The 26,736-nt window shown below is 51.8% G+C and overlaps 2 protein-coding genes across 5 annotated transcripts; both read left to right on the top strand.

Annotated features, from left to right (window-relative positions):
- UBOX5 (U-box domain containing 5) lies at window positions 1-20,087 on the top strand. Of its 3 annotated transcripts, none has more exons than XM_080344460.1 (5): window positions 1-62; window positions 11,018-11,114; window positions 12,113-13,295; window positions 17,099-17,260; window positions 19,133-20,087. In XM_080344460.1, exons 2-5 carry the CDS (start codon window positions 11,061-11,063, stop codon window positions 19,342-19,344), a joined length of 1,611 nt encoding a protein of 536 aa, XP_080200586.1. In that variant the 5' UTR covers window positions 1-62; window positions 11,018-11,060; the 3' UTR covers window positions 19,345-20,087. The 3 variants fall into 3 exon arrangements, with proteins under 3 accessions (XP_080200586.1, XP_080200588.1, XP_080200587.1); XM_080344462.1 differs by lacking the exon at window positions 1-62 and adding an exon at window positions 9,871-9,896; XM_080344461.1 differs by lacking the exon at window positions 1-62 and adding an exon at window positions 10,248-10,279.
- Window positions 129-8,462, top strand: FASTKD5 (FAST kinase domains 5). 2 transcript variants are annotated; one of them, XM_080344458.1, is made up of 2 exons: window positions 129-269; window positions 5,810-8,462. In XM_080344458.1, the coding sequence occupies exon 2, from the start codon at window positions 5,848-5,850 to the stop codon at window positions 8,302-8,304; it is 2,457 nt and encodes an 818-aa protein (XP_080200584.1). In that variant the 5' UTR covers window positions 129-269; window positions 5,810-5,847; the 3' UTR covers window positions 8,305-8,462. The 2 variants fall into 2 exon arrangements, with proteins under 2 accessions (XP_080200584.1, XP_080200585.1); XM_080344459.1 differs by lacking the exon at window positions 129-269 and adding an exon at window positions 946-1,040.
- Window positions 20,088-26,736: the final 6,649 nt, after the last annotated feature.

Raw genomic sequence — 26,736 nt, 5'->3', positions numbered from 1 at the left:
GAAGCGGCGGCGGGCGGAGGGGCCGGGCGGCAGCGGCAGCGCCGGCGGAGGCGCCGGGCCCGGTGAGTGCGGCGGGAGCGCGGCCAACGACCCCCTCCTCCCCTCCCCCCCTGCCCCCGACCGGCCCCTCGGCAGCGCCGCCCCCGCAGCGGGTCCGGGGAGCGGCACACGCGAATGCAGCGAGCGCCCCCCGCCCGGGGCCTGCGCTGCCCCTATATGCGTATATATATATCTGTATATATCATATATGTGTAGGCACAGGCACATGGGTAAGTAGCGGGGCTCGGGTTGCAGCGGTTCAGGGTGGGTGTCAGAGGATGGACCACATTCTTCTCAGTGTTGCCCAGTGACAGGATGAGGGCAGCAGGCACAGACTGAAACACAGGAGGGTCCATCTGAATAGGAGGAGAAACTCCTTTCCTGTGAGGTGCCAGAGCCTGGCCCAGGCTGCCCAGAGAGGCTGTGGCCAGGAAGCCAATGGTACCTGGGGTGGGTTAGAAGGGGGTGGTCAGTAGGTCAGAGAGGTTCTCCTGCCCCTCTGCTCTGCCCTGGGGAGACCACACCTGGAATCTTGTGTCCAGCTGTGGCCCCTCAGTTCCAGCAGGACAGGGAACTGCTGGAGAGAGTCCAGCGCAGCCACCAAGATGCTGCAGGGAGTGGAGCATCTCCCGTGTGAGGAAAGGCTGAGGGAGCTGGGGCTCTGGAGCTGGACAAGAGGACACTGAGGGGTGACCTCATTCATGTTTATAAATATATAAAGGGTGAGTGTCAGGAGGATGGAGCCAGGCTCTTCTTGGTGACAACCAATGGTAGGACAAGGGGCAGTGGGTATAAAATGGAACACAGGAGGTTCCACTTAAATATGAGAAGAAATTTGTTCCTGGTGAGGGTGGCAGAGCCTGGCCCAGGCTGCCAAGGGGAGTTGTGGAGTCTCCTTCTGTGCAGACATTCCAACCCACCTGGACACCTTCCTGTGTGATCTGCTCTGGTGAACCTGGGTTGGACTGGATGATCTGGATATACACTCTGTTTTCCCAAAAGTAAGAGAGGATCTTATATTAATTTTTGCTCCGAAAGGTGCTTACTTTTTTACACGTATAGCTGCCTGGGCACTATTCAGATTGACTTTTTAAATGAACTGTAACTAGTGCTTATTTTTGGAGTAGGGCTTGTATTTCGACTGGATGATATCCCAACCAGTCTGGGATTCTGTGGTGTGAACTCCCTGCCAGGGGCCGGACCCTTTGTATTTCTGCCCTGTAGTGCTGTCAGGGACTTAAAATTGACAGGGGAAAAAAGCACAAACAAAAAGAACGTGATGGTTTTGCACTCTGATGTCATAATCTAGTGCCAGGGGAAAGAATTCCTGTGATTTTTCTCTTCAGCCCAGGCGTTGACTATGGGCTCTTGGCCAAAACGAGCTGTTTCACCCCAGCATTTCACTGCTTGGAGCTGAAGTTCCTCCCGTGTAACCGAGGAGGTGCTGCCTGCCCTGTGGGGCTGGGCGGGGGGGAAGGAGGGGACAAGACATTGGGCTCCTAGAGGGGCCCTGCGCTACGGGAAGTGCCATTGAGGGTTTCAAATGGATGAAAAGCACCAGCAGACATTCCGGGTGCAGCTGTATCCCCTTGCATGGAACTGATAATCTGAGGTGGGTGGTGTTGAAGGCTGGAATAGCTCTGTGGGGAGGACAGGCCGAGAGAGTTGGGGTGTTCAGCTGGAGAAGAGAAGCTCCGGGGAGACCTTAGTGTGGCCTTTCTGGACTTATAAGGGCCAGATAAGAAGATGGGGACAGACTTTTCAGCAGGGCCTGTAGTGATAGGACAAGGGGTGATGGTTTTAAACTCAAGGAGGGAGATTCAGGCTGGACATGAGGAAGAAATTGTTGTCCCTGAGGATGGTGAGAGCCTGGCCCAGGTTGGCCAGAGAGGTGGTGGCTGAACCATCCCTGGAGACATCCCAGGCCAGGCTGGACGGGGCTCTGAGCAACCTGAGCTGGTGAAGATGTCCCTGCTCATGGCAGGGGTGGCACTGGATGAGCTTTAAAGGTCCCTTCCCACCCAAACTATTCTGTGATCCCTGCAGGAATGTTGTTTTCTCTGATGTTCAGGTAACACTCAGCTGTGCTGTTGTACTTTTGGCCAAGATCTCAGTTGTAAGTGTGACACACATCCACAGATGTTTCCATCCCAAAGAACCTACACAAAGTTTATTTGCAGCCTGCAGGGCTCTGCTCCCAAAACACATGTTTTTCAACTGGCTTTTTGGGCTCAGTGAAAGTGAAATTCCTGGAGAGACTTGCCCAGAGGTGGGAAGGAGTTTGGCTTTGTATGAAGAAGAGAAGTGCAGTGGGAGGTGGAAAGAAGGCTGATTTCTCAGGGTAAGAGGAAGAGAGGAAAATTGAGGAGAGGTGTAGGTTGAGTTGAAAGAGAAATACTGTAGAAACTGAAAAGATCATAAAGATTTAGGGCGGGGGTGGGTGAAATCCTGGGCAAAAGGCCACTGGGATCCAGCCTGTTTCTTTCAAAGGTGCTTGAAGTGTCTTGACCCAACCTGACCTCGTCCCCCTGGGTGTGGTCTTCTCTATTTTTTGCTGGATTTGGAGCAAGCGAGGAGAGAAATATTCTCTTTACTGAATTGCTTCCCAAATGCGTCACAGCTTAACGCTAAACTATGGTATCCTTAGCAGCACGTGACATTTCCTTCTGGAGCCTTCAGTGTGTGAATGCGGTGACTTTGATTCTCTGTGAAGAGAGGGGTGTTTCTGGTGACAGCGAGCGCTCGATGTCATAGATAGTGTCAGTATTCAACAGCAACAGAAGAGAATCTCCATGGAGACCTTATTGCGGCCTTTCCAGGCTTAAAAGGGGCCTGTAAGAAATGTGGGGACAGACTTTTCAGCAGGGCCTGTTGTGATAGGACAAGGGGTGATGGTTTTAAACTAAAGGAGGGAGATTCAGGCTGGACATGAGGAAGAAATTGTTGTCCCTGAGGGTGGTGAGAGCCTGGCCCAGGTTGGCCAGAGAGGTGGTGGCTGAACCATCCCTGGAGACATCCCAGGCCAGGCTGGACGGGGCTCTGAGCAACCTGAGCTGGTGAAGATGTCCCTGCTCATGGCAGGGGTGGCACTGGGGGAGCTGGGAAGGTCCCTTCCAACCCAAACTGTTTTGTGATTCTGCGATGCTGGTGGGGATGGCATCTCCTTCCCCCAGCTCTGAGCTTTACCCACCTCACGGCTGCCGCTTGTGGCCAGTTCAGGCTCTAAATCACAGCCAGTAAAGCCAGGAACAGTATTTTTATCACACGTTTCTTTGTGTGAAATGGGAGAGCTTTAAGATCCAGCTCCTGCCTGCTGCTGCTGACAGCTTTGCCAAGTCTGGGCTGTGCCGCAGCGTCTCAGCTCCCAGTGCAGGTTTTGATGTCCAGGTTCTGAGAGAACTTTTCCTTTCCCTTGCTCAGCAGCCAGTCAGTGGTAGGGATGGGTCAGGGTCTCTCCTGCCTGCACAGTTTGATTTCTCACACTGGAAGGGGATGGTTCTGGCCTTGCAGCTGCCTGGCTGGGCAGGTAGCACAGGCATAAGGCTCAGTTGTGCCTGGCGTCTGGAGCATAGATCTGCACCAGGGGCTGCCCTGTGAGATACAAAGTGCCTGGCAAGCTTATGAGTATCTCGCAATATTTATCAGCCATTTATTATTTTTAAAATGCTTTGGCCTCTTGTACCCTCCTCCCTGCTTGACTGTCTCCAGAAATCTTCATTTTATCTTGCTCTCCCTCTTTTTTCCCCCTAGAGCTCCCTGATCTCCACTCTGGTTGGTTTTTTTCACCTCTCCTGCTGGGGTGGCTGAGATGGTCACAGCTGCAGCAGCTTCTCCTCAGCAGCGGTTTCTGCCTGTGCAGCAGAGGGCAGGAGGTCTCCTCGGCTGCCTCAGTGCCAGTTGATCCCCAAGGGCTGAACTGAGCACTGTTGCACTGAAGCGGACTGGGAGTGCTCCTGTGCCAATTCTGTAGTGGGATCCTGTTCTCAGACAGAACCTGAGCCCTGTCATTGTGGAGGTGAAGCTGCCTGGTGAAAAAACAGCACCAGGAGGGAGCAGAGACCGTCACTTCGAGTCCCCCCCACCCCATCCTCCCTCCCTCCCTTTCCCCTTTTACCCTCCCTGCCCATCTCACTCTTCCTTGGGAGAAGCTGATGCTTTGCCATTGCAATGCAGGAATAGATCATCTAATGGGTTGTTTAGGACGAGAGGAAATGACTTCAAGTTGTGCCAGGGGAGGCTGAGATTGGATCTTGGGAACAAATTCTTCCTGGAAAGGGCTGTCGGGCTTTGGAACAGGCTGCCCAGGGTAGTGCTGGAGTCACCATCCCTGGAGGGTTGGACAGACGGACATGAGGTTCTCAGGACATGGGGCAGTGCCACAGGTGGGGGAACGGTTGGACTCAGTGATTTTTGTGGCTTTTCCGACCAAAATGATTCTGTGATTTTTTGGGAAATAACAGGATTCTTGTACTCAAAAAAATCCAGTTTATATTCAACCACAGCTGCACATGATGCCCTGTCCCTCTCCTACTCAGACACCCCAAAGCTACAGCGTTCACCCTACTTTTTCTTCCCTCTTCTTCCCCCAAGGTTTCCACTCATTTAGCATCTTGATCCAGCCCTGATCGGGAAGCTGTGTGTATAAGCAGAGCTCAGGGCGATGCCCATAAAGGATTCATTTCCCTGTTTGGAGCTGATACATCTCCCTTTTGCAGCACCTCTGCCGGGCTGTGGTTTTCCTGATTGTTCTGAGAGAGCCCAAGTGATTTTAAAGTTGAAAACACCCCATTTAATGCATCTTTGGGGTTGGCCAGCCCTGGTGGGATGAGGGTGTGTTACACAGAGCGCTGACACGGTGGGTTGTTTTTTTTAATCAGCATCTAAATGATCATAAACAGGCTCGTTTGGCAGCTTGTGCAGGCTGGCAGCACACAGCTTAACTCCTGCCGAATTTCTCATCCTCACCTTCTGTGCTGTAGCTGCTTTAGGCAGGACTTAGGGAGGCACTTGACATTTTTAAGCCTTCTGTCCCCTAAAACGATGGGAAACACTCCCAAATCTGAAGCATGAAGCTCTTGTTTCCTTTGGTTCTCAACTCAGAATGTAACACCTCATCATGATTTGTGTTACTTCTCCCATACTCTTCCCCAACTTTGTTCTGGGGTCACATTTCTCCTTTCAGCTCATCTTTATCTGCAGGTTACGGGTCAGATTTCACTCTGTGGACTGATTTTTGCAGAGACTTTACTCCCAACCTCCACATACTGTCTCCAGGTGCAAAGAGCCGTGCGGCACCCTGGATATTCCAACAAGTTCTTGGGTAGTGGTTCGTGTTTCAGACTGTGGTGAGCTAAGTAGCAGAATGTTTGAATCCATAAAGTCTCTTGAAGCTGCAGCTCTCCTGCAGAGATAGTTTTTATTGTTTAGAATGAAAGAAGAGCAGGTTTGGTCTCTTAAAAATGATAAAGTCTTGAGGTTTTTTTCTTAACTCTCACAGTGTCTGCCAGGTTACCTGTAGCTGCTGAGTAGCACATGATCCCTGAGTGCCCTGTACCCTGATTTTGGGTATGTCAGGTCTTGGTGCTCGTCCTGAGCTGCCTTTGCGTGAGGTGACGTTCAGTAGCAGCTGCTTCACGGCTTTGCAGGGAAATCGCCACCCCAGCTCGGGGAAAATACCGGCATCACCTCACTTTCGGTAGCATAAAGGCTAGATTAAAAAGTACATCATGTTAGGTGGAAACCACTCATTCTTCGTCTGCCCTTTTTTCAGTACCTGGAAGCAATTCTGACCCCAGTAAATTGTGATCCATGGCTACAGTGCTATTGTGCCGAAGATTTCCAAGGCTGAGCAGGGTGACGACATTTTCAACCACAGCCAAGCACAAGGCCGAGAGCGGAAGCAGCAAAAGTGAGCAGGATAAGGAAGAGAACCCAGAAGCAGCCAATGCCGGCACCGAATCTGCAGCCACAATCCACTTGCTGAATCCCCTGGACTACAGAGTGTTGTACAATCCAGCTGCCTATGCCAAAAGCAGAGCTGAGTCCCAGCAGCACGCTGCTAGGAACGGTGGCCAAGCTCTTGGTGACACTTTCACCAGCCCTGGCACCTCACAGGTTCACCATACATTTGATACCTCCTCATCTCAAGCTTTGCCACCTCTCCGAAATACTCTGCCAAAGCCCAAGTCCAAACCTCTCCTCGAGGAGACCATCTCAGCATGTCTCTCCACGGCACAAACCAAGGAAGAGGCAGAAAAGGTAAAAACGGAGACGCACGACTCCAAGGAGGACCCCCGCATGTTTCAGAAGGGGCGGCCTGAGTACAGATCTGTCAGCTATGACAGGTCTGAGCCACTGGAGACCCTTCCTTTAGAAGAAGGTGACTTGATTTTGCACAGCGTGGCCGTATGCGAGGGCAGCCAGAGCCCAGCAACTCTTGCAGATTATTTTCGCAAACTGAGTCGTTTGCCAGTGGAACAACACGCAGCATTGTTGTCCGAACCCAGGTTTAATACACTGTGTTCCTGCGCTGCCAAAAACATCAGGTTGTTCAGTACCTCAGACCTCATCGATATTTTAAAGTCTTGCGTTCGTTTGGTCGTTCCGCCTGCCCACCCTCTGCTCAACGCGTGCGAGAACGAATTCTGCCGGCGGGTGTGGGACATGAAGCTGGACCAGGTGCTGCTGGTGGCCGATTGCTGGCGCTGCCTGGACCGCAGCGTCCCTTCCTACCTGAGCATTTTGTTCAGCTACGCCAACATGCACTGGAAAGACCTCACTTTGCCCCAGTTTGTTCAGCTCGTTTACATCATAGGTGAAGGCCGGAGGTCACCCGCCGACTTGGCGCAGAAGGTGGAGAGTGCGATTTTGAAGTACTTGGACACTTTCACCTTGGAGGAGGTGGGTGCCATCTGCTTAGGGCTCTTCAAGTCCCTCAGCGGCATCTCTGACCATGTCATGAGAAAAATTGCGGACAGAGTGTCCCTGCAGATGGAAGACATGAGCACCTACGCTTTGGTGAACGTCCTCAAAATGCTCCGCTACTCTCGCATGGACCACTTACCCCTCTTGAAGGAACTTGGGAAGGTTATTCCCGCTCGGATTCCTACGATAAACATCCAGGGCATCATGCACATCACTCTTACGTGTTCGTCCCTACACTACTTTGATGAAGGCATTATGGCCGCTGTAGCCGCGTCTTTGCCTTCTAAGGTGACTTACTGCCGAAGCAAAGATGCTGCCAAGTTCTTGTGGTCGTTTGGGTGCTTGGACTATGAACCTCCAAACGAGGAGGAGTTTTACTCCAGCCTGATAGAGCAGATGCATAGAAAACTCCATGAATTTAGGAAGTTTCCAGAGCATCTCCTTACTGGTTTACTTGGCCTGGCGTTTGTCAAACGCTTCCCAGAGGAGCTCATAGACTACGCTTTGGGGGATGAGTTTGTCCAGAAAACGAGAGATAGTAAATACGAGCTCAAAAAGGACCTGTTCACCCTTAGTAGGAGTGTTGAAATCGAGTGCCCGAGCTACCGAGGCAGCCGCCTTCCACCTCAGCTCGATCAGGAGATCACTGAGATGATTTTGAATTTTGCAGAGCAGGAAATCTATGTCAGGCCTGAAATTGTGGAAGCCACCTCTCTTCTCGAGAGCGTGTTGGGTGGCCCTGAGTACGTGAGGAACCACATGATCCTACCTCACACGAGGTCCAGTGATCTGGAGGTGCACTTGGCCACGGATGGACATCCCATCCCTTTCAACTCAAAACAGCCTGTTGAAGATAAGAAATTAGAAGAGGTCGGAGTGAGTCTAACGGATGAGTTAATGACTCAGCTTATAAAAGGGAGGTCTAATATCCAGCCTGTCGCAGAAGCGGAGAACAAAGCTGGGACGAGGTGGGAAGAAGCACAAGCACCGAGTGCTGCGCTTTTAGGTCAAGCTCTTCTCATGGATGCCAGCTTGCGAGTCGAGCCTAAATCGGGGCACTCTCTTGAACCCCCACCTTCTCTTGCATTGAGTCATCACCCTCGGGGGGTAAAGCTGGCCATCCAGGTGTCCAACCGCAACCACTACTGCTACGGCTCCAAGCGGCTCCTGGGGCTGCACCACCTGAAACGGCGGCAGCTGCGGCAGCTGGGCTACGTGGTGGTGGAGCTTCCCTTCTGGGAATGGTTCCCCCTCCTCAAACGCACGCGGCTGGAGAAGCTCAGCTACCTCCATTACAAAGTGTTCGACCCGGCGCTGCTGCGCAGGGCTGGTTGGGCCTGACGCAGCCTCCCCCGATGCATCTCTCTAATTACTGGTTAAAACGGTCTCTGAGGGTTTGTTAAGCTTTTGGCAGGTGCTTTGTGTGCTCAGGCTGCCTTGCTACATTATGCAGTTCTGCTCTGTTGACAGTCTTATGTCCTGCGCTCTCCTTTTGTACATAGATCCTCGGATGCTAAATAAAAACTACTGTCCCATTCATTTTTCTCCACGATTACTTTTTTCCTCCACCCTAAATGAAAGTAGATGGATTTGGTGACTCTAGAGCAGAACAGTAATAATGGGGACAGAATCGGGGTGATTTTTAGTCATGAAGCTGACCTGGCGTTCCAGGAAACACGCATTTATATTTCCTTAGTGTTTCCACCACCGTTGAGCTGTGGCTGGAGGGCACACAGGCCGAGTTTCTCCTTTGGGAGCTGCACATGGGCAGGACAGGGCGTGAAAGGTGCGTGGTGAGGTGGAACCTGGGGCTGTGAGTTGAGCTGCTCTGACCCTGAGACCGTAATTTTGTGCTCATATGGCTCATCGTGTTATTTTCTTGCTCAGGATGTGGCCTGGTGCCTGATTCCTTCACGCTGTTCTGAGGACAGAGCTGCTGGCATCTTCCTGAGCTTTCGGCCGGTGTTTTTCTCCAAGAGGAGGGTTGTTTTCTGAGGTGCACAGGGCAGGCTCTGCCTCAGACCGGAGCTGCGGGGTTTATTTCACATGGAACAGCAGATGACGCTTCCATTCGCAATGCAAAGCCATCCAAGCTGTTCTGGCTGTTTCGCCGTGCGGCGTTTCAAGGCTTTCTGAACTGGAGGACGGGGAGAGACGTGGCTGTGAGCAGGTTGCTTCCCAAGCCTGATCCAGCTCATTTGAGCTGCTGGTTTTAAATACTTTGGATGGTTTGTTTATCTCCCTCAAATTCTCAGTGTTACAGAGCACCTTCAATGACCACTGTGCACATTTCAGGAGACCTTATTGTGGCCTTTCTGGACTTAAAAGGGGCTGATAAGAAAGGTGGGGACAGACTTTTCAGCAGGGCCTGTTGCGATAGGACAAGGGGTGATGGTTTTAAACTAAAGGAGGGAGATTCAGGCTGGACATGAGGAAGGAATTGTTGTCTCTGGGGGTGGTGAGAGCCTGGCCCAGGTTGGCCAGAGAGGTGGTGGATGAACCATCCCTGGAGACATCCCAGGCCAGGCTGGACGGGGCTCTGAGCAACCTGAGCTGGTGAAGATGTCCCTGCTCATGGCAGGGGGGGCACTGGGGGAGCTGGGAAGGTCCCTTCAACCCAAACTGTTCTGTGATTCTATATTCCTTATTGCAGCAGCTCTCCAGTCATATGCAGGACAGCAGGAAGACACTTGGTGACCAGCTCCAAAAATCCTGGTTTTAAATCTCTTGCCCAGCACCACAGTGTATCTTGCTGGTGTAGAAAAGGACAGAGTACCATCCTCCAGGTCTGCGTTTCATCACCTCAGTCGAAAGATCTTTGTTCACCTTACGGAAGGTGAATCACCAAGAGAGTTGGGACAGTTGTGTGGTCTCCTGGCAGCACTTCATAGTCTTTGAGTCCTCTGTGATCTTTGAGCCGTTTGTTTCGACGGGTAATGACTTCAGTAATGCAGTTTGGTATTTTTAAAGTGTTCATAAATTCAGAACCTCCTTCCTAGCACAGCCACCCCCGCTCCCCCATGTTCTGCCAGCAAAAGCGGCTCATTAACACTCTGCGTTCCAGCGGCCGGACCCGCCTGCCCCCAGAAGACCAGTTTCATTTTTGCTGAGCTACCGGCTTCAGTTGAAAATCATTAAAGAGCTGCTTGTTCTTGAAGGGAGCAGCGGGTTTCTGATTTGCGAGGTTGCCCCAGGCAGTGACATATTAAAACTAAGGTTAACATAAGGTTAAAGCTCTTACCTGGCGGATAATTTCATTCTGAAAAGGGATGTGATATAACCAATTCGAGTCACATTTTTTTCAATGGAAAAAAAGGTGCGTTCGCTTGAGTTTATTTAATGAACATTGTCGAAAGAATCAGCTGGGTCAGTGTTCAGAGCACAGATCATCTCCCTCAGAGCTATTAAATGCCCTCTGCTCCCTCGGAGCTATTAAATACCGATTATTAATATTTTGTCTTTAATCTCAGCTTATATCTGAGGCTCCCCAAGCCCTTCAGAAGTATTTTTCTCTGCGGCAGCGCCAGCTGGTGTTTCCCTCCTCGTGTTGTCCGAGAGCACAGGCAGGTCCTGCCTCCATCTGCTGAAGGCGGCGGATCAACGTGACGGTGCTGGGGGAACTGGGAAAAGGGGCAAATCGCCCAGTTCCAGCCCAGGTGGTGGGAATGGACACCGGCTCTTTCTGCCTTGTCGCAGTGGGGGCTGCGGTGCTGCTGAGAGCCCGCACCGATCCCCTTGACAACCCCCCCATGATAATCTGATGCTTTACCTACAAAACCCGTGTCTTCGATAAACTTTCAGATCTAATTGCTAGTTTATCCATAGATAAGGCATTTTTAGTTAAAATAGCCATTTTCTGTTTGTTTCTCCAGGGATTCACTATTTAACACAATTTCTTCTCTCCACCACAGTCATTTGGATTTATATTGACCTCACCTCTTGGACTCAGTTCTGAGCTGCATATTAGGAACTACTGAGCTTGTAATTCCTACAGGCTCCAAAACACGAGAGCCTGTTCACTGATGTTCACTTTATTTTGTCGTCTTTTTACCAGCTGAATCCGATGCTCAGAAAGTGACTTCTCTCCATCTGCCAAGATGGTCATAAACATCTGTCTGCCGCAGTTCAAGCCAAGAATTCACTGCAACAAGGTAAAATAACAATGTGGGGGAGATTGGGGAGCTGGAGGGATAGATGGCTTAGATGGAAGTGGCTTTTTTTCCAAGTTCCGCAGTCTCCTGTCATTCCCAGCAAGGTTTTCTGAACTGATGTTGGCAATTTGGGCTCCTGGATCCCCTTCCCTGTTTGTGCTTCGGTCTGGAGAGAGTCCCTGATGTGCAAACACTAAGAGAACCCATGTCTGGGTGCTCAGGATCTGCAGCTCACCTGACAGTCAAGTGGAGCTGAATGCTCAATACTTTGAAAAATCAATGCTGAGCGATTTTCCGCGAGTTACTCTTCAAAATTTGGGTTGTCCTGTCTATGCTGGGTCATTCTCAGGTAGCGTTTAGAACATTGTAACCTCATGTGACTGCTCTGATGTGACACATGCTACGTTTTGAGGAGAAAAAGCCTTAATTTTGTAGGATCTCATAACAAGACAACATTATATACTTGCAGGTGCGCCTGCTTTGACCTGAGATACCCTTTTCCCTGCAATATTACAGCTTTCCCTTTGTACGGTAGAATATGCGGCTCTTGACCAGGTTTGCTGAAGTAACTCTACAAGTAGTTACATTTTCACTCAGCATCATCTGAATCTCTAAGAAGAGTTTCAATTCAAAGCCATTTTTTAATTATGAGTCTCCTCAGCGGCTCACACACCGAAATCCAAGACAACCTTGGATTTTTCAGTATTGTGCTGTAAAAATAACAGCACCGGTGGTGAGCTGAGAGATCTGGCCATTCTTCTTGGGCTTGGTATTATGTGATCAGGAGGGTGTGGAGTGACCATAGCTGGAATAAATAAAATATTCCGTGCTTGTATCTATTCATTTAGCAAGTGCTGGAGACTTTATAAGCCTTGGGGCTTCCAGGAAAGGGAATCAGTCAAGTCAACCTGTCCAGAAGTAGAGCAGAGGGTGCTTGGAAATGAGTTTCCTTTTATTTTCTTGCTTCAAAATAATTCCAGTTTTCTCTTGAAACACAGATTTCTGCTGATGGTTACGAAGTGGAGAACCTGATTTCCGAAGACCTTGCCAGGAGAAATCGTGGTTTCCGCAGCGAATACTTCATCAAACCTCCAGTCCACGTCACCATCTCTTTTCCCTTCAACATTGAGATCTGCAGGATTAATATTGACATCTCATCCGGGGGATACCAAACCTTCTCCGGGCTTGAAGTCTACACCTCTACCTCATGCAATAAAGGCTCTTGGCAGAGCCCTGAGGGTCAGTTCTCAGGTCTGGCCAGTCAACCTGTGTCAGACAAAGACACTTTCACACTGGTGGGCAAAGCTGTCTTAAAAAATCAAAGCAAAGTGACATTTGGCCACAGGGGCTTCAAGCCGAGACCTCCCTTCCATCAGATGGAAAACGTCTTCTCCTACCCTGGCTCTGTATCTCAAGACCTCTGGAACAAAGGACCCGCTTCACTGAGCAACGTGTCACACTTAAAAATCTGCATCACGCACGTGGCCGGGGGCGGCCTGCCCTGCATTAAGAGGCTGGAGGTGTGGGGACAACCCGCCAAGTCGTGCCCGCAGGAGGTGATTGAGAGTGTTTATCAGGTGGCCTCCCAATTCTTCACCCAAGACATGGGCAACGTCAAGCCAGAGCTCTGGACACCGATGGAGAGCGACTGCGTGCCCTTCAGCGCCAACGACAGCGAGCAGCAGACCCTCCGCAAGCTGGTGGATGTTGTCCAAGACATCCCTGAAGAATTTTTGGACCCCATCACTCTGGAAATCATGACTTTCCCCATGCTCCTGCCCTCCGGGAAGGTGATCGACCAAACCACCTTGGAAAAATGCAACAGAAGTGAAGCGTCTTGGGGCAGGGTACCCAGCGATCCTTTCACGGGGGTGGCTTTCAGCCAGCACTCGCAGCCCCTGCCTCACCCCACGCTCAAGGCCAGGATAGACCATTTCCTCTTGCAGCACAGCATCCCTGGCACCAACCTCCTCGGGAGGGCTCACGCCTCCGAAATGCTTGTACCTTCTTCCATGACGATGTCTTCTCTGAAAAGGAAAATGGACTGTATGGATCAGAGCTCCATGCAGCCACCTTATTTTTCTTCTACAAACTTGCTTGTCACGTCTACCTCAGAGAACAATGCTAAAAAAATGAAAACGGACAATGACTCGCATTTGATCCACATGGACTGTTCAACAGGTATCGTGACTCCCTACGTCACTTGTGTTTCTTGTCTTGACAGCCTGGGGACAGGTTTTCAAGTCAGGAGGCTCCAGTAGAGATTCCCATCACACTCTAGAAAGCTTTAGGGCCGCTGCGTTTTGCCATTGATAGATGCCGTGGGTATCAGGTCATAGTCTCATTCCCCTCCTCAGCACAACCTGCCATCCCTGGGTGGTTTTATTTCCATTGTGTGTCACTTTGTCTCGTCTCCAGGGTCACCTTTCTCCTTGTGCTACCCATTCCTCTTGTGCACTCACATCACTGTGATTCGTTTTATTTTGTATTTCTGTTCTCCTCCTTGCTTTCAAGTTGCTGGCTGCATGGAGATGACATTTTTCTCACGGTCTGATAGTTTGAAGTTTCTTTATCATGGGTGATTTATTATCTCAGACATACAATATATTACAGAATCATAGAATCATTTTGGTTGAAAAAGCCCCTCAAGATCATTGAGTCCAGCCTTTAACCCACCCCTGGCACTGCCCCATGTCCTGAGAACCTCATGTCCGTCTGTCCAACCCTCCAGGGATGGTGACTCCAGCACTGCCCTGGGCAGCCTGTTCCAATGCCCCACAGCCCTTTGGGGAAGAAGTTGTTCCCCAGATCCAACCTCAACCTCCCCTGGTGCAACTTGAGGCCATTTATTGCCTTGGTGTGGGATCTTCTCAGGAGGAGTGAGCAGGGGAGGAGGCAGGAACAGGGCACTAATCCTGCTCCTGCATTTTCCTGCCCGGACTCTGCCAGCCTGGGCTCTTGGTGCAGCTTGTTCCTTGCGCACTCAGTATCGTCGCACAGATTGTATCTCTTCTGTGGGGACAGACTTGAGCAGGGCCTGCTGCGATAGGACAAAGGGTGATGGTTTTAAACTAAAGGAGGGAGATTCAGGCTGGACATGAGGAAGAAATGGTTCACGGTGAGGGTGGTGAGAGCCTGGCCCAGGTTGTCCAGAGAGGTGGTGGATGAACCATCCCTGGAGACATCCCAGGCCAGCCTGGACGGGGCTCTGAGCAACCTGAGCTGGTGCAGATGTTCCTGCTCATGGCAGGGGGGGCACTGGGGTCACTGGGAAGGTCCCTTCCAATCCGAACTGCTCTATGATTCAGGGAAGGGAGGAGAGGACAGCACAAGCTGGGAGAGGCTTGCCTGGGGTTTTTAGCTCATTAAAGCAAAAAAACAGGTAGAGATGTTAGACAAGGAGTGCGATTTATGTCCATAGGGGAAGGAAAAGGTCTCTGGTTACCGTTCAGCCTTGCTTTTCTCAGCGATCTCCCAGCAGCACCACTGGGCGTAAGCTCCGAGAGGCAGAAAAACACTCCAGATCTGCAACCCTGAGAAAAATTCCCTGTAAAGCCGGGCGCTTTCACCCTCCTGGGTCCCCAGCCACGCACAGCGTCTCACCTGACAGCCAGGGCAGCACAGGCTGAGCTAGGATCCGCTGAGCTCTGGTGTGGAAGATGCTCTGTGTAGGTCCAGCAGCTCCCACCCAGCAGGGACTGGACTGGTGAGGAGGCAACAGTCCTTAGAAGGCAAATCTGTGGTTTATTCACCAAGGAGATTCACACCTCTTTCCCCAAAATCTGTTTGCTCTTGTGATTTATTCTCTAATGACTTAGTACCTTCATCCTTCGGTCCGCGATGACAAAGGGATTTGCTCCTCTTGACTCCACACAAGATCTTTCACCTGGATCCACATAAATTTTGCCGTGTTTACTTCCTCCCTTGTTGGCACAGGAATTCATGAAACATATTGGAGTTGCTGTCAGTGTAAATGTTACGTGGATGTAACTGTGCTTCATACAGCAACACTTACATTGCTTATATATCTTGAGTTATTGCTTTGGGAAACGGTCCTACTGGAGGAGGACAGTAAACTTAAGCTGAGAGGAGGGAGAGAGATGTCTTTAGCGATCTCAGGTTTAGAAGAGCTTGAAGAGAGGTTGGAGAAGGTTGTAGTGAGAGAGTGTTGGGGTCTTGTCCCCAGGAACAAGCGCCAGGAGCAGAGGAAACGGCGTCAAGTTGCGCCAGGGGAGGTTGAGGTTGCATCTGGGCAACAATTTCTTCCCCAAAGGGCTGTGGGGCATTGGAACAGGCTGCCCAGGGCAGTGCTGGAGTCACCATCCCTGGAGGGTTGGACAGACGGACATGAGGTTCTCAGGACATGGGGCAGTGCCAGAGGTGGGGTAATGGTTGGACTCGATGATCTTGAGGGGCTTTTCCAACCAAAATGATTCTGTTCTATGAGAGCAGCCATGTCTGTGAGGCCGCATGTTGCAGGCGCTCTGGTCGGAGCAGGGCGGTATAAATACATGGTGCACACGTGTCCTCTGCTCACGGAAGGGCTGTTTCTGGGCAGGTAAGTCCAGTTCCCTTGTATTTTCCAAACCAGAGGTCTGTAACCCCTCGAAAGCTGGCCCGTGGCTTCCGATTGCTGTTAATGCCCTCTGGTACCCACCACTCACATCGTCTTTTTCCCAAAATTACTCAAAAATATTTTAACGAAAGCTTTGGTGGCTTTTTCATTTTAAATAAATTATTTAAAGAGTTGGTAGAAAAAACACTCAATGTTTGATAGTGCCAGAAAGAGTAGGAAGACGACAGGCTGCACATTTCTGCTCTGATCTCTCAGTTTAGAGCTTAACCCATGGTTTAGGAGGAACCATTAGTTATTAGTTATTAGTTATTTTCCCTACAGAAGTGTGTAACAGCTGCTGCTGGTGATGTGCCCCAGTCTCAGCAGGGGAGCCTTGTCCCCATGGTTTAGGGACATGGGTTAGTGCTAGACTTAGGTTATGGTTGGACTCGATGATCTTAAGGGTCTTTTCCAACCAAAATGATTCTATGAAGTAAAAGCATAAAAGCCCAGTGAGCTCATGCTTCAGTATTTCATCAGCCTTGATTGCTGTAGCAAATGTGCATCCCTAATTCAAAGGTCTTCCTCTGGGAGATGGATTTAACAGAATTAGTGATGCAGACACCATCGTCATAAACACAGTGTCTTCATTAATGCCTTCGGCGTAGCACAGGACAAAACGCTGCGGGAAGGGGCCAGCCCTGTGCCCTTGGCTTCATCCCTTGACTCACAACTGGGACAGAGAGGAAAAGTCCCCCAGATTTTGTTAGTGGCTTAAATCACGTTCCCAGTGAGCTGCTGGGAGCCTCCTTGGAGCTCAGGTGGACCTGCCTGAGCTTTCAGAGACATACAAGTTTCTGGATTATTTGGCATTTTGACCTCGTTCAGACCTGCAGGTATAAGCAGCTGAATGTTTGTTGGCACTGGGGTATGATGTGAATGTCTGACAGAAATCCGTAGGGCTTTCTGTCTGTAAGAGCCAAAGGAGATGGGATCAGAGAATCATTTTGATTGGAAAAGCCCCTCAAGATCAAGTCCAACCTTTACCCACCTCTGGCACTAATCTGTGTCCCTGAGAACCTCATGTCCGTCTGTCCAACCCTCCAGGGATAGTGACTCCAGCACTGCCCTGGGCAGCCTGTTCCAATGCCCCACAGCCCTTTAGGGAAGAAATTGTTCCCCAGATCCAACCTCAACCTCCTCTGGCGCAACTTGAGGCTGTTTCCTCTTGTTCTAGAGAGGCACTGCAACCTCATCTTGGTGGGGAAAAGTGACCTCTCAAGAGAACAAGTGTCAGAGCTCCTAAAATCCCCCGTGTTGTCCCCTGGGAAGGTTCCAAGGCGCAGCAGCGTTTCTGTTGCTCATCAACACCATTTTTTGGGTTTTTTTCCCCAACATCTGCTTCTCAAGCTTGTGCTTCTCTTTGCAGATCTGGTCTCTCACGAACAAAAACTCTCGGAGAGTTTGGACACGGCCCTGACCTCGGCGCTCAGCTCCATGCCCTCGTTTACGGCCAAGCTGATGAAAAGCCAGCAGCAGGCGCAGAGCGAGGGAGGCTGCAGCAGTTCCTGGGGTGCAGGCACCATCCTCGGTAGGTGACAAGCGCCTCTGGTTCACTTTTGGGAGTGAGGGAAGAGAGGAGAACTGGGACTGGATTAACAGGGAGGATTGTGCTGTTGCTCAGCATCCTTCTGTGCCTCTTCAGACCCCAAAATATTATATATTCAATGTTCTATTCTCCCAATAAGGCAGATCAGACCTTGTTGACCCCTAGGAAGTGAGATATGTTGTCCCAAGAATCATTTTGGTTGGAAGAGACTCTCAAGATCATGGAGTCCAACCATTCCCCCACCCCTGGCACTGCCCCATGTCCTGAGAACCTCATCTCTGTCTGTCCAACCCTCCAGGGATGGGGAGCAGACTGGAGCCTGCACCTCCCTGCCCACAGCGATGCAGTGGTGAGGGGTAAATCCAGCAAATACCGGGGACAAGTAACGGCAGCGACATCACTGCATGAGTGTGTGTCCAGGATCCCATCGGGTTTGAATATTTGTAGACCAGGCTCTTGAGTCCTTGCAGTTTTCACCGCACCTGCTAACTAGACACACCGATCCAGCTGTGTATGTGTTCCCAACATGATTTATTGGGGGAAGAGTGGCTGGAAAGCTGCCTGTCGAAAAAGGACCTGGGGGGTGTTGGTCGACGGTGGCTGAACATGGGCCAGCATGTGGCCAAGAGGCCACCAGCATCATGGTTGTACCAGCACTGGTGTGGCCAGCAGGCCCAGGGCAGTGACCGTCCCTGTGCTGGGCACTGGGGAGGCCAAACCTTGAATCCTGGGGGCAGTTTTGGGCCCCTCACGCCAAGAAAGGCCTTGAGGTGCTGGAGTGAGTGGAGAGAAGGGAACGGAGCTGGTGAGGGGCTGGAGCACAAGTGTGATGGAGCGGCTGAGGGAGCTGGGGGGTTCAGCTGGAGAACAGGAGCTGAGGGGAGACCTTCTGATCTCTGAACTGCCTGAAAGGAGCTTGGAGCCAGGGGGGTCGGGCTCTGCTCCCCAGGAACAAGCGCCAGGAGCAGAGGAAACGGCCTCAAGTTGCGCCAGGGGAGGTTGAGGTTGGATGTAGGAACAATTTCTTCCCCAAAGGGCTGTGGGGCATTGGAACAGGCTGCCCAGGGCAGTGCTGGAGTCACCATCCCTGGAGGGTTGGACAGACGGACATGAGGTTCTCAGGGACATGGGGCAGTGCCAGGGGTGGGGAATGGTTGGACTTGATGATCTTAGGGTCTTTTCCAACCAAAATGATATTCTGATGCTTCATGGTGCAGGGAAGCATTAAACCTTCCTGTCTCCCTGCACAAGCCCGTGTCCTTCCTGCTGCCTCGCTCTTCTCCACTCGCACGCAGATCCGCCTGCTCGTGGCAGAGAAAGGTTCAGCGGGACCTGAGAAAGGACGGGGGGTTCACAGCTCCCAGCGGCCGCGTCTCTCTCTGAATAGCTTGTTCTGTTTCGCAGCCACATTAAGCTATTAAGCTTTTTCCTGCCCCCTTTAAAATTGCTGCCGTTTAAGAGTTGACTGAGTAGCCCTGGATGGGGAGTGTGTGACAGGAATGCAAAGCGATACCTAAAGCATTTCTCTGGGGAACTGGTGATTTTAATCGGTTTGAAAAACGGAAGGGAGGCACATTTAGTCTCAGAAATAAATGAAAAGCCCTTTACAGTCATCTGTCCTCAATTAAAAGCCTGATGGTGCAAATGCTGACATGATCCAGCCCCGTCTGAGCACAAACTACCCCAGAAGGCCGACTGTTCCCTTTCCTTATGGTGGTGACAAAGTTAACGGGACACAGTCCTGAGCTGTAAAAGTGGGTCCTACTCCTGGGCAGGTTTGGGCACACAAGGGGTGACACAGCGCAGATTTGTCCCCCCTACTTGACCGAACTGCTTCTCTTCTCTCCTTTGCAGAGCACGGCAGGAGCGGCCAGACCCAAGGATGCGCTTCCTGCGGCAAAACCTTCTCCTCTTATTTCAAAACAGAGCCCATTTACCAGCTCCCCTGCGGACACCTCATGTGTCGCCCCTGCTTGGCCGAGAAGCAGAAATCCCTCTCGTCCGTCCTGTGCGGGAGCTGTAAACGGTCAGCGGCCACGCACGATGTCCGGAGGGTTCACTTCTGACCCCCAAGAACACGGAGTCGCCGCTGTTCCCGGTGTCTGTTTTCATCTGCAGGAGGACAAAGGCCTTGGAGAGCTCGTCAGTGGTGATGGACAGGACTTTGCTCTTCTGCTTGCCGAGTAGTGGGGGGTTAGAGCCAAGCGACTGGAGGATAATAAAAGCCATAGCTTCTTTAACGAGGAATATGTATTTATACAGAACTGATTTCCACCTCTTGCGCCCGCCCTCTCCCCACCGTCCCCGTGGCCCCGTGGTTTAGCATAGGTGCCTTTCGGACTGTGAGTTTAGCTTCCCCCCCTGCCCCCAGTTTAAAAACCCATTTACATATTGACGAGCAGCCGTTGGGTCGTGGAACCAGGCGAAGGTGCTTGTGCTTGACAAATGTACAAGCTCCCTGACTTCTCCCCTTCCTCGCTCTCCTCCTCGCGGTGCTGCGGGACGTCCCGCTCACCCCGCGGCACTGAGAGAGCCCGTGGTGAACGTGAGCAACCAGCAGCGACCTCGTCCTGCTCGTGCGAACTCTGCTAGAAAAGCCATCGCGTCGCACCGAACGTCACTCTCTCGGTTTTATGTCGTGTGACTGGACCAGCTCCTGTCTGGCTGATAAAAACATTTAAGCCTTAATAAAATGATGTTTAAAGTCAGGTTCTCTTTCTGACTTGTAGCTGGCGTGCGTCTTAATGATTCTGTGGGGCGAATCTCTTTGCAGAGGGTTGAATGAGCTGGGAGAAGTCGACACAAAGGATCGGCAGACCCGTGGGTGTTCCAGGGGATGTCACCGCAGCTGTGGGGACCGTCACTGTGTTGACACTCAGCTCCGTAACCAGAGGAGCTCTGATCTTCAAAGAGCTATTCGGGAATAAAAAGCCAGAAGGAAAATCACTCCATCTCCAGCGTGTCCTGGATGTGCTGAGGGTGAGGTGACAGCGGAGGGTTTTGTCACCTCCGTAACCCCCTGCTGCTGCCACTTAATTGGTAATTTCTCTCCGCGGAGCAGACGTTCTGTGCCAGTTTCTCTGGGGTAATGAGCTTCCAGCTGACTCAACTCACCTTTGCGTGTAATAAATACCTTTCTTCTCTTCGAAAGTCACCTACTTTCTGGGCAACACGTAAGGTTCGTGGCTTTCTGGTCACGGGAAATGGTCTCATCTTCTATCAGCACCAACTCATCTTTGTCTGCGTCAGTGGGAGTTTCTCATCCATTTATAACAAAAATAGGAAGTCCCCCATCTTTAAATAATAAACGGTTAGAAAACAGGCAAGAAAAATCCTAAAAAGCCCACAATTCAGAGGCAGCGAACTCCTGTTATCACTGGTTGTGTTTGCAGTGACCCATCCTGATGTGATTTGGCTCTCGTGCCTCCTCCGTCCCGTCTCTGGAGGAGATCCCCAAATGTGCAGCCTCCTCGTTATTTTCTGCCGCTAACGAAGCCCCGGTGCCTCCGACCAAACCTGAAGCCGCCAGCTCAGCCAAGCACCTCCTGCCCTGAAGTTTCCCACCATCTCCTGCTCATCTCCATGTTACACCAGATTTCTCAGAGCCTTCATCCACCCTGCTCCTCCTCCTCAACCCTGCAGGACCTTTCGGCAGCAAGTCTCACTGTGTGTGTCCCCTCCTGCCGCAAAGGGACCAACTTCCCTCTGTACCCACCTCTTGTCACTTAGGAGAGACCACAGAATCGTAGAATGGTTTGGGTTGGGACCTTCAAAGTTCATCCCATCCTACCACCAGCTGGGTTTAAGTCCTGATCACCGGCCACTGAAACCCCCATGGGAAGCAGAGACCCTCTGCACCCCAAAAATGAGGAGTTTTGGGGGCTGACTGGCACAGCCAGGACTTCCCATGGAACATTCTGCCCAGAACCACAGCAATTCCCCTTCAGCTCTTGTCTCAGATGCCACCAGCCAATTTATCTCCTCCACCGAGCCCGTCGTTCTCTTCGGGCTGCGCCGAACAACCTTTGATTGAAAGCCTGAGCAATTTCCTCTAACGCTTTTTCCTCCAAGTGCGTTTTAGGCGGACAAATCCATCCCTCGTTGGCTGGTGACCTCCTGATGTGACGTCTGCGTCCCCACGGGACGGATTTGGACGGTTGAGCCATAAAAGCGGCGCCCAGCAAAGCCTGACGTTGGCTGCGCTTTAAAGCGGCATCAGAGCTATTTTTCCATCATGTCATGGAAGCAGAGGAGCATCTTCAGCCACGACACGAACAACAAGGTGCTGTGCTCCGCCGGGAGGTGCAGGATCCATCAGCCCCGGCCATTATCCCCCATCAAGCCCTGAGGTCGCGGTGACCGGCAGGGGGAGAAGCGGATTCTGCCAAATTTTGCTCAGACGAGTCCATTTGAGGAGCATTAGTTCACCCAGCCAGGAGCTGGGAGCCCTCCTTGGCCAGCCTGACCTGCTAACTTAAAACACAAGTTAAAGTGAAGCTTTTTCCTTCTCTCGCTGCAGAAAGATGCAGAAATCGGTGGAAAATAATCCAAGTTTCCACATATTACCCAACATCCACTAATTCATTCTGATTAAACTTTGTTTCTTTGAGCTCGGCACCAGGTATCGCGACCTCCATCCTCAATCCTGCCTCTGGAGGGGCTTTTGCCGGCTGTTAATGAAGAATGGGTGGTAAATCTGTGTGGTTTGCCCTGACCACATGCAAGGGTGTGATCACTCCACGACTGGAAAATGGTTGTGGTTTCTGTGTATTGATGATGCTTTGAAGCTGTGGGTGTAGCCAAAGGGTGTTTTACATGCAGGAGCATAGAATTACGGAATCATTTTGGTTGGAAAAGCCCCTCAAGATCATGGAGTCCAACCATAACCCACCCCTGTCCCTGCCCCATGTCCTGAGAGCCTCATGTCCGTCTGTCCAACCCTCCAGGGATGGTGACTCCAGCACTGCCCTGGGCAGCCTGTTCCAATGCCCCACAGCCCTTTGGGGAAGAAATTGTTCCCCAGATCCAACCTCAACCTCCCCTGGCGCAACTTGAGGCTGTTCTCTCCTCCCTGTGTCTCTACCACGTTTCCATCACCCACCTCATTCCCCGACGTGACGAGTTTTTGGGAAGGGCACAAGCACTGGTGTCCACATCTGACCCTCCCATCGGCCCCTCCGCAGGTGTTCGGGCTGGATTTTGGTGAAGCAGGGGGGCTGGGGGGGGTGGATTTGATGCTGCTCCCCCATCCCCACCCCATGGCGGGTCTTTGGGGTTTTCCTGCGCCAGCCGAGCTGGGTTATGGAGAGCAAACCACTAACGCCGCCAATTAATGCCGCCGCCACCGCTCGCCCGCCGCGCATGTCGTTAGGAGATCAGCGCTAACGAAGGGAGGATCCTCTGGGGCCTGGGGAAGAGCAGGGACGTGGCACAGCAAATCCGGTGCTGGGGACACACAGAAGGGACCCCCTGTGGCTGATGGGGGGGATTCAAGTGGCCCCAAAGCACCGAGCGGCAGCGGGATGCAGGTTTGGGGTCCCAGCATCACCACGGGGACCAGGGAGCATCAGTGCCCAAACACCACGGAACCCCGTCATCCCAACATCACCCCCCTGGTGACCCCAATGTTTTCATCCCCCAAACGTCCCCCTTTTTCCATTTCCCACACATTTTTTGCCTCCACCCTTCCCACCTCATCCTCCCCTTGATTTCTGTAAGTGATTCTGCGTCGCCTCTGCAACTTGTAAAAAAAAAAAAACCCACATTTTATTAACCTTCCATGACTTTAAAGAGCATAATTACATTTTAATCTCATATTCCTGCGTTATCATTCCAGACACAGAGTCATTTGAATGCAGATCATTCCCGGCTAATGTAATTTTACGATACAGTAATGAAGAGACGGAGCACGAGCGCCTAACACCCAATTTAGCGCTGACATTTGGGTTTCTTTTAAAGACAAGTTTTCCCAGCCGAGGGCTTTTGCATCGTCCCCGGCCCTGCAACGCAAGTGGGTCCCGGCTCCTGCTGTGAAGGGATGAATTAGGACGGGGAAACGTGGCCGGCGCTAATGATGTTGGTCATTAAAGCTGCCCACGGCTGCCCCGTGTGTGATTCAGCGTCTCTGGAGGTGGGCACAGGGTGAATTTGGGAACTCGCTGCTCCCCTGGTCCTGGGGAGACCTGAGTCAGGGGCTGCGGTTACCTTCACCCCCTCTTTGGGCTGTTTTACCCATTAAAAAAGCCAGGAGTCCCCTCAAAACCAGGGAAGGAGAGCAGAGGAGGATGGGACCCCCAGCACAGCAAATATCACCCAAAAATAGATGCTTGGCCTTACCCTTGCATGCCTCAGTTTCCCCCGGGTGGCAAAGCGATGCTCTGGGCTTCATCCCCTTCCAACATCCTTCGCTGGTGCCTCCGAAGCCCAGAAAGGAAGAAAAGGGGTGAAAATGAGGGTGAGAAAATGAGGGATGCTAATGAGGGTGGGGAAAAGCCAGGCGGATGTTCTTTATAGTTCTCTGCCTCAATTCCCCATCTTTGATGAAGATGAGTGGCAGGAAAACACCCCAGAGGCTGGGTCGCAGCTGGTGACACCCCCCAACCCCACTGCCCACCCAGCGTCCCCAAACGAGCCCCTGTTAATCACCTTGAGTGCTGGGGGATAGCGGATGCTCGTTAGGCACCTGATTCCCCTCTGCACGTTAAATTATCACAGAATCACAGAATCGATTGGGTTGGAAAAGCCCTCAGAGATCATCCAGTCCAACCCTCGGTCCAACTCCAGCCCATTGACTAGATCATGGCACTAAGTGCCATGGCCAATCTCAGTTTAAAAACCTCCAGGGCCGGCGAGTCCAGCACCTCCCTGGGCAGCCATTCCAATGCCTGACCACTCTCTCTGCACAGAATTGCTTTCTCATCTCCAGCCTCAATTTCCCCTGGCAGAGTTGAAGCCCATGCCCCCTTGTCCTATTGCTGATGCCTGGGAGAAGAGCCCAATCCCCACCTGGCTACAACTGCCCTTCAGGTAGTTCTAGAGAGTGCTGAGCTCAGCTCTGAGCCTCCTCTTCTCCAGACTAAACAAGCCCAGCTCCCTCAGCCTCTCCCCATTGCCAAACTAGCCTCAGTTTTGCTGGAAAGGGGATTTGGGACCAGCAGGAATATTGGTGGAGGGATTTTTGCTGCCATGTGCCCCGTATCAATGTTTCCGACAGCCCACGGGTGACACGGGTGTGCCGGGTCTCACCCTGGGTGGGACTTATGAGGGTCAGTGCCAGCACCAAAGGTGTGTTTCTCTTTCCCGTCGCTCTCCCTCTGCCCCTGGTTCCTCTGCCCCTGGTTTCTAGGAGGGAAAAAGAGGTGGCGGCGGTGGGTGAGCGATACGTGGCGATGGCAGGTCCTGTTCTGCACCCCTGAGTTCTCCCCATCGCTGCCCCACAGCATCCCCCCCTGGAGCAGCAGTGTTCAAACCAGCATCCATCCCAAGTGGGCATTGGTCCCCAAAACAGCACCTCCAAAACAGCAACTCCCCCCAAAACAGCATCCTCTGACTGAGCATCCCTCCCCAAACCAGCATCACCTCCAGGTCAGCATCTTTTAAACCATCACACCCCCAAAACAGCATCTTCTGACTGAGCATCCCTCCTCAAACCAGCATCACCTCCAGATCAGAATCTTCTAAACCATCACACCCCCAAAACAGCATCTTCTGACTGAGCATCCCTCCCCAAACCAGCATCACCTCCAGGTCAGCATCTTTTAAACCATCACACCCCCAAAACAGCGTCTTCTGACTGAGCATCCCTCCCCAAACCAGCATCACCCCCAAACCAGCATCTTCTAAATCCACATCCTCCAAATCAAGAAGCTTCCCTGAACCAGCATCCTCTAAACCAGCATCCCACCCCAAACCAGCATCTTCTAAACCAACATCCCTCCCAAACCTGCATCTCTCTACAAAACAGCATCCTCCAAACCAACAAATCTCCCAAAACCAGCATCTTCTGACTGAGCATCCCTCCAAAACCAGCATCTCTCCCCAAACCATTATCACCCCCAAACCAGCATCTTGTAAACCCACAACCCTCCCAAACCATCACCCCACCCCAAAACAGCACCTTCCAAACCAAGCAGCTTCCCCAAACCAGCATCTTCTAAACCCGCATCCCTCCCAAAGCCGCATCCCTCCCCAAAGCAGCATCTTCTGAATCAACAACCTTCTCTGAACCAATATTTTCTGGCTGAGCATCGCTCCTCACACCCGCACCCTCCCCAGCCAACACCCTCCCAAACCAGTATCTTCTGAATTAGCATCCCTCCCCAAAACAGGATCTTCTAAATCTGCACTCCTCTTAAAACAGCTCCCCTCCCCAAACCCACAACCCATCCCAAACCCGCATCCCACCCCAAACCAGCATGTTCTAAACCAGCATCCCTCCCAAACCCGCATCCCTTCCCAAACCAGCACCCTCCAAACCAACAATCCTCCCAAAACATCCTCTGAATGAGCATCCCTTCCCAAACCAGTATCACCCCCAGCCCAGCATCTTCTAAACCAGCATCCTCTCAACCAGCTCCCCTCCACAAACCAGTGCACCTCCCTGAACCAGTATGTTCTAAACTAGCATCCCACCCAAACCAGCATCATCTAAGCCAGCATCCCTCCCCAAACCAGCACCCTCCAAACCAACGACCATCTCTGAACCAGCATCATGTGACTGAGCATCCCTCCCCAAACCAGCATCACCCCTGGACCAGCACCTTCTGAACTCCCATCCCTCTCAAATCAGCTCCCTTCCCAAAATCAGCATCTTCTAAGCCATCACCCCTGCCCAAACCAGCACCCCCCAAACCAGCATCTTCTGAGCATCCCTCCCCAAAGCAGCATCTTCTAGATGATCTTTCGAGGTCCCTTCCAATCCCTAATGTTCTGTGATTCTGTGATCCCTCCCCAAACCAGCACCCTCCAAACCAACAACCTGCTCTGAACCAGCATCATGCGACTGAGCATCCCTCCCCAAAACAGCACCAGCCCTGGACCAGCATCCTCTAAACTCTCATCCCTCTCAAACCAGCTCCCTTCCCCAAAACAGCATCCTCCAAACCAAAAAGCTTCCCTAAACCAGCATCTTCTGAGCATCCCTCCCCAAAGCAGCATCTTCTAAGCCAGCATCCCTCCCAAGCCTGCATCCCTTCCCAAAACAGCATCTTCTAAGCCAGCATCCCTCCCAAGCCTGCATCCCTTCCCAAAACAGCATCTTCTAACCCAGCATCCCTCCCAAGCCTGCATCCCTTCCCAAAGCAGCATCTTCTAAGCCAGCATCCCTCCCAAACCTGCATCCCTTCCCAAAACAGCATCTTCTAAGCCAGCATCCCTCCCAAACCTGCATCTCTTCCCAAAACAGCATCTTCTAAGCCAGCATCCCTCCCAAACCTGCATCTCTCCCTAAAATGGCATCT

Source organism: Nesoenas mayeri (genome assembly GCF_963082525.1).
Source record: "Nesoenas mayeri genome assembly, chromosome: 4".
NCBI classification, from domain to species: Eukaryota; Metazoa; Chordata; class Aves; order Columbiformes; family Columbidae; genus Nesoenas; species Nesoenas mayeri.
Note: the sequence above shows the minus strand (reverse complement) of the source record. Positions and strands in the feature narration are given on the sequence as shown.